The 7768-nt window shown below is 35.5% G+C and overlaps 1 protein-coding gene across 1 annotated transcript in view; it reads left to right on the top strand.

The window, feature by feature from the left end:
• The window catches only part of LOC107606454 (ABC transporter C family member 3), a 7134-nt gene extending 322 nt beyond the window's left edge, over positions 1 to 6812 (top strand). The window contains exons 2-11 of the mRNA XM_016308516.1: positions 1007 to 3443; positions 3594 to 3680; positions 3760 to 4413; positions 4515 to 4679; positions 4773 to 5067; positions 5172 to 5386; positions 5544 to 5849; positions 5963 to 6026; positions 6164 to 6403; positions 6507 to 6812. Coding sequence (XP_016164002.1) covers positions 1007 to 3443; positions 3594 to 3680; positions 3760 to 4413; positions 4515 to 4679; positions 4773 to 5067; positions 5172 to 5386; positions 5544 to 5849; positions 5963 to 6026; positions 6164 to 6403; positions 6507 to 6631 — 4588 coding nt within the window. The 3' untranslated portion in view covers positions 6632 to 6812. The remainder of the gene's footprint in view (positions 1 to 1006; positions 3444 to 3593; positions 3681 to 3759; positions 4414 to 4514; positions 4680 to 4772; positions 5068 to 5171; positions 5387 to 5543; positions 5850 to 5962; positions 6027 to 6163; positions 6404 to 6506) is intronic.

Raw genomic sequence — 7768 nt, 5'->3', positions numbered from 1 at the left:
AACAAAAATATTTTTATTAATCATAAATATATTTGAATAAAATTTTAAAAAAAGCCTAATAGATACATTCATACATAGAATTAGTGTCTAATGACTAACATATTATCGGTTGAAATGGGTTGTTCCTATTTTAATCCTACTCAATTTTCTTAATTATTCAAATTATGAATATACAATAATGAATAATCTATGTAATTTTGGTCATTTTTAATTTTAGGAACCAAATTACTTACTTTACAAATAAATTATTTTAAACTAATTTCTCATTTTTTTATTTAAATAATAAAGAATAGATAACAACTAAGGGTCTGTTTGGATACGTTCATAAGTTATTTTTTTTAACTTTTAATTTATAAAAAGGTATAGCATTAATGTCTAGTATAATTTTCAAAATTAAATTACAGTTTTTTAAAAAGCTATTTTAGTACTTATGGAGAAGTTAAAAAAAATAACTTTTCTCAAATAAAAAGTTTTTTATCATCCTTCTTTTAAAATAAACACTTTTAGAACTAAAAATCCAAATATAAAATAACTTATTTATAAGTTAATTTTAATATAAACATTTATTGTTTAAACTATTTTTCAAAAGTAACTTAATTAAGCTGTTTATTCAAGCTTCGGTCTAAGTTTATGTTAATTCTTTTTTGAACAACATAAATAACGGGCCTAAAATTGGCCCAATTCAAGTAAAATACACTACACTCTAAATTATTCACCTAAATTTTAATATTAAAATAATTATCCATACACCTAATGAATTGAACATCCGATATATCTATTGTTCACGGTATTTAATATTTTCATTCTTACTTTTCCTTCCTTTTTTCTGTTCTCCGGCATATAAGTCTTTTTATAATATGTAAGTCAAACTACAAAGTCTTTAACAATGGAAAATGTTTTTCTAATATAAAATGAAAGGAAATTGCTGCTATCCTACAATCCAATATCCATATATATAACTCACTTTTTCTTCTTTCTTGATCACCACGTAATCTTATTCAAGCAGAGCCACTCCTTTGATTGATACACAACACAACACACCTTCTAAGCAAGTCTCACTTCACTATATATATAAATATAATCTCAAAAAACATCATGTTTCTCAAACATTCATTATGTCTCAAATTTCCTCGTACCTTTCCCTTACTTACTCTGACATGAGCTTTCTACTCCAACCCATTTTCCTCCATGCATTCTCTGCCATCATCCACCTCATACTGGTGGCTATGGTTTTGGTGTCTTGGCTTTGGAAGAAGATCACAGTTGGAGAAGCTAGTGATGAGTCCAACAAGCATAAGAAGCTCAAGAATAAAGTTATGTTAAGAAAGACTTTGTTTTGTTCTTTGGGTGTTTCTGCTTTCAACTTTGTCCTCTGCCTCTATAGTTCTTACTTCTTAGAGGAAGAAGGAAAGCTTGTTACCCTTTTGGATTTAGCTATCAAAACTCTTGCTTGGGGTCTTATCAGTGTTTGCATGCACAAGAGGTTCTTCTTCTTCTTGATCAAACCTTGGTGTGTTCTCTATTTCTTTCTTTCATGTTACTCCTTTGTAGTTGATATTATTGTTCTTTTGTATGAAAAGAACGTGGCTTTACCAGCTCAGTACTTAGTTTCTGATGTTGTATCAGCTTCTGTGGGTTTATTCTTTTGTTATGTGGTGTGTTTTGTGAAGAATATTAATGAGTGTGAAGAGGATCATGTCAGTGATGATCTTCAAGATCCATTACTATTGAATAATGGTAATGCACCTGTTTGTGTTACCCCTTTCTCAAGTGCTGGCATTTTCAGCATTCTTACATTCTCTTGGGTGGGCCCTCTTATTGCTCTTGGCAATAAGAAGACCTTGGACCCTGAGGATGTTCCTCAACTTGATAAAAATGATAGTGTTTTTGGAGCTTTTCCAACTTTTAGAGAAAAAATTGAGAAAGATTGTAGTGCTGAAATCAATCACATAACCACTCTTAAGCTGGTGAAGTTGTTGGTACTCTCAGCATGGAGAGAGATTCTCTTCACTGCAGTTCTTGCATTGTTGAACACTTTGGCTTCTTATGTTGGTCCTTATCTTATTGATGCTTTTGTTCAATACCTTGCTGGACAAAGGGTCAATGAAAAGCAGGGCTATGCTCTGGTTTCTGCATTTTTCTTGTCAAAACTTGTTGAGTCCCTTTCACAAAGGCATTGGTTGTTTAGGTTGCAGCAAGTTGGGATTAGAATCCAAGCACTGCTTGTAACTCTGATCTATAACAAAGCATTGGTCCTTTCTTGTCAATCAAGGAAGGGTCATACTTCTGGTGAAATGATCAATTTCGTGGCAGTTGATGCCGGAAGAATTGGCAACTTCACTTGGTATATGCATGATTTGTGGAGAGTAGCTCTGCAAGTTGCCTTAGCCTTGTTGCTTTTGTATAAAAATGTCGGTCTTGCTTCAATCGCCGCGTTTGTGGCAACCATAATTGTAATGTTGGTAAATGTTCCTCTTGGAAAATTACAAAAGAAGTTTCAGAAGAACTTCATGGACTCAAAAGATACAAGGATGAAGGCAACATCTGAGATTCTAAGGAACATGAAGATCCTCAAACTACAAGGATGGGAAATGAAGTTTCTATCTAAGATAACTGAGCTTAGGAAAACTGAGGAAGGGTGGTTAAAGAAATCTGCATACAATTCAGCTATCAGTGCTTTTGTGTTCTGGATTGCTCCTACTTTTGTATCTGTTGTTACTTTTGGTTCATGTATGCTTATGGGGATTCCACTTGAATCAGGGAAAATTTTGTCTGCACTTGCAACATTCAGAATCCTTCAAGTTCCCATATATAATCTTCCAAATACAATTTCAGCTATACTACAAACTAAGGTTTCTCTTGATAGGATTTCGTCGTTCCTTCGTCTCGAAGACTTGCAATCTGATGTTGTAGAGAAGCTACCTTTCGGTACTTCAGATAAAGCAATTGAAGTAACCAATGGAAGCTTCTCTTGGGATCTATCTTCTCCAAATACAACATTGAAGAACATAAATCTTGAAGTTTTTCATGGTATGAGGGTTGCTGTTTGTGGGACAGTTGGATCAGGAAAATCTACATTGCTTTCTTGTATATTGGGAGAAGTACCAAAGGTTTCAGGCACTCTAAAAGTGTGTGGAACAAAGGCCTATGTTGCTCAATCACCATGGATACAAAGTGGAAAGATAGAGGATAATATACTGTTTGGTAAAGAGATGGATAGGGAAAGGTATGAGAAGGTTCTTGAAGCCTGTTCCTTGAAAAAGGATCTTGAAATTTTGCCATTTGGTGACCAAACAATTATTGGGGAACGTGGGATAAATTTGAGTGGTGGACAAAAACAAAGGGTACAAATTGCTAGATCTCTTTATCAAGATGCTGATATATACATGTTTGATGATCCTTTCAGTGCTGTGGATGCTCATACAGGATCACACATCTTTAAGGTAACTCAATTTTCATTATTCTCTTTATTATGTGTAACATAATCTAGGGTCTTATATCTTTTTTGTGTATATCTCTTTAGTTTTTTCAATATCATGGAACTTGTATAATGCTAAATAGTTAACATTTTCAATTTCTTTTGTGTATGACAGGAATGTTTACTAGGCCTTTTAAGATCAAAGACAGTAATTTATGTTACTCATCAAGTTGAGTTCTTACCTGCTGCTGACCTTATATTGGTGAGTATTTATCATAGTTAATTGCCATCAATTAAAAAAAAAATTAATAAGATGATGTTATTATGCCTTGTTGGTATAGGTGATGAAAGATGGGAAGATTACTCAATGTGGAAAGTATGCTGATCTTCTTAACAATGGAACCGATTTTATGGAACTTGTTGGTGCACATAAAAAAGCTTTGTCTACACTTGATTCAATAGATGAAGGAATAGTATCCAATGAAATAAGTACCTTGGAACAAGATTTAGATGTTCCTGTTTCTCGGGGTGGAGAGAAAGAAGAGGAAAAGAAAGATGAGCAAAATGGTAAAATTGATAACAAAGGTGATGAGGCAAAAGGCCAACTTGTTCAAGAAGAAGAAAGAGAGAGAGGTAGAGTTGGATTTTCAGTGTATTGGCAATTTATCACTATGGCATATGGAGGTGCTCTTGTTCCTTTCATGCTATTGGCTCAGATTCTCTTCCAAGTTCTCCAAATTGGTAGCAACTATTGGATGGCTTGGGCAACACCAATCTCACAAGATGTGGAGCCACCTGTTTTGGAAACAACTCTTATAGCTGTCTATGTTGCTTTGGCTATTGCAAGTTCTTTCTGCATTCTTGCAAGGACAACACTTCTTGCCACTGCTGTATATAAGACAGCTACCATAATCTTCAATAAGATGCACTTCTGCATCTTTCGCGCACCAATGTCATTCTTTGATTCCACTCCAAGCGGCCGAATTCTAAATAGAGTATGTCTTCTTCATCTATTTTGTTGTTTGCAGAAACTATGCAATACAATGCCTTTGAGGCTTTGACACTTCTTGTTTCTTGCTGTTCTGTTCTAATGCAGGTTTCTACTGATCAAAGTGCAGTAGACACAAACATTCCTTATCTAGCTGCTTCATTTGCCTTTCTCTTCATCCAACTTTTGGGAGTTATAGCAGTGATGTCTCAATCTGCATGGCAAGTTTTCATTGTCTTTATACCTGTGATAGCAATCAGCATTTGGTATCAGGTATTAGTTGAACTAATTTTCCAAAACTAGACTATATTTCATGATATCATAGGATCATATTTAACTAGAACATTACACCTTATAATGTTGCAGCAATATTACTTACCACCAGCTCGAGAGCTATCGCGCTTAGTTGGAGTATGCAAAGCACCAATCCTTCAGAACTTTTCTGAAACAATTTCTGGTACTTCAACCATCAGAAGCTTTGATCAGCAGTCTAGATTTCAGGAAAAGAATATGAAACTAATTGATGGATATTCGCGACCACAGTTCAATAGTTCTGGTGCTTCTGCATGGTTATGCTTCCGTTTGGATATATTGTCTTCAATCACATTTGCATTTTCTGTGATATGCTTGATGGTTGTTCCTCAAGGAGTCATAGATCCAGGTAAACAATAATCAAATTATGATATTTGTTTAACTAAAAAAAATTACACTGCATATATAATGAGGAACTAAGTGCTCTACTTATGTTTGATTCTCTTGTTGAAGGCCTTGCTGGTTTATCTGTTACCTATGGACTCAATTTGAACTCGTTAAACGCTATGGTGATTCGACTTCTTTGTGAATTGGAGAACAAGATGATATCAGTAGAAAGAATACTTCAATATACATCTATTCCTAGTGAGCCTCCCCTTGTTGTGCAAGAAAATAGACCAAGTCCTTCTTGGCCATCATATGGAGAAGTTGATATATGCAACTTGCAGGTAATTGAAGATAGAAATTAGTTTGACATCTTACACAATTTTGAATTCATGTTATGATTTTGTCTTCTTAAAGTTCACTTTTCCAAAGTGATTAGTACTTAGAGAGTTTATGCTATGATACTTGTAATGGACTAATGATTCTTTGAACATGATGAAGGTTCGTTATGCTCCACACCTTCCACTTGTGTTGCATGGCCTCACATGCACATTTCATGGAGGATTGAAAACTGGCATTGTTGGGAGAACAGGAAGTGGCAAAACAACTCTCATACAAACTCTCTTCCGAATCATCGAACCAGCTGCTGGAGAAGTTGTGATTGATGGCATCAACATCTCTTCAATAGGACTTCATGATTTGAGGTCTAGATTAAGCATTATTCCTCAAGATCCAACCATGTTTGAAGGGACAGTGAGAAACAATCTGGATCCACTAGAGGAGTACACTGATGAACAAATTTGGGAGGTTAGTTTGCTATTATTGTTAAACATATTCAGTATCCAAAATCCTAAATAATGGACTTATAATTGTTCTTCTGACTCAAGAATATTCACACATTTACATTCTCATATATATAGGCCCTTGAAAAGTGTCAACTTGGTGATGAAGTTAGAAGAAAAGAAGGAAAGTTGGACTCTCCAGGTTTGCATTCTATTTTTCATGAATCAATAATTATATATCCTCCTAATTTATAACTAGGAAAATTTTGATTACTCTACATGAATATAGAGATATAGTAACCTCTGAACTTTTTGCTAAGGCAAAACTTGATGCTGCAGTTAGCGAAAACGGCGAGAATTGGAGCATGGGACAGAGGCAATTGGTGTGCCTTGGTAGGGTGCTTCTAAAAAAGAGCAAGGTATTGGTGCTTGACGAAGCGACTGCATCAGTTGATACTGCCACAGACAATTTGATTCAACAAACTCTTAGGCTGCATTTCGCTGACTCCACAGTCATAACCATTGCGCATAGAATCACTTCTGTTATCGACAGTGATATGGTCTTGCTTCTTCATCAAGGCAAGAACTAAGAAATGCCTATTATTATTTATTATTCACTAAACTTTTATTGTAACTTGATTATCTATTTTTCTGATTTTCTTTGTATCTTTATTTAATGCAGGACTAATTGAAGAGTATGATTCACCTTCAAAATTGCTAGAGGATAAGTCATCATCTTTTGCTCAACTTGTTGCAGAGTACACAATGAGATCCAAAACCAGTTTTGAGAAATCTTCTGATCACTGATTTAGACATATTATAGCTAGTTTATTTAGTAGAATAATGTTTTGAATTTGCTGTGGTATACCATATCAATTTTAATTGGATGTATTACTACATTACTAGTATGTTCTAGCAGCAGCAGAGATTAATAATCTCATATGATCTAATGCTTTATGATAGGAATAGAAAATTTTAATTTGTCATATAATTAATCAATTGACATGATAAATAAGATTTAGCTTCAAGAAGAAGAATCCACCCTATACTGTTATATTTTGCAGTTACTAAATTATAATATGCATAGTGTGAACTAAAACTACAAGCTGCTAAAAACTAATTAACTACCCCGGTTATTACAATTAGTCACTAAGAGTTAAATTAACAAACTTGTAAATACACTTTTAGAGTAACTAACAACCATGGATTTAGTCTCATCCCAATATATATATATGTTACGGTGGGTAACCGGAGATTAATGGGCCGGATGGCGTTGGTTAGCCCGAACGTATGAAGGAGGTGGCTTTCGAGTGGACCTGGTACTCGGTGTTCCTCCGTCCGACTTGTACGCGTGAAGGAATGGGGGGTGGTACCTGCAAAGACACTCCGATGCCTAAGTTAGCAAGAGTGTGAGCAGGTTAGAGAGTATTGGAACTTAGTGATACCTGAATGGTGTCAGTGTATTTATAGTGGTGAACCAATAACCACCGCTGAAGTAGTGCCACCTTTTTAGGTGGATAACCGTTCCCATATCTTAGGGAGGTTAAGATATGGCTCTATGAAGTGGTTAGAGAGTTTCTAGGGGCAGTTACTCTTTCGAATGAGTGTTATCTGCCAGCTAACCCTCGTATCCGACTTCTTTGGAACAGGTCGTGTTCAGTACCGACTTCTGGGATGAAGGCTGATACTGGATGGAGGGCCAACCCTCTGGGTTGGGCGTCTTTGCTTGGATCCTGGGCCCTATTTACTGGGCCAGGGTATGAACAGTGCCCCTACTCGAGCCCAATTTCCTTTTAGGATTTGGGTTCGAGTATTCAACTCAGGGTCATAGCCGATTTGCAAGAGGACCGACATGATGGTTTAAGAACTGACGTGATTTTTCGTGACTTTTGGGTTCTGAAAGTTACGTCTAATCAAGTGTCGTGTCCGTTAGGGGTGTGCGTA

This window comes from Arachis ipaensis, chromosome B07 (genome assembly GCF_000816755.2).
Source record: "Arachis ipaensis cultivar K30076 chromosome B07, Araip1.1, whole genome shotgun sequence".
Classification (NCBI taxonomy): domain Eukaryota; kingdom Viridiplantae; phylum Streptophyta; class Magnoliopsida; order Fabales; family Fabaceae; genus Arachis; species Arachis ipaensis.
This window is presented reverse-complemented; position numbering and strand designations above follow the sequence as displayed.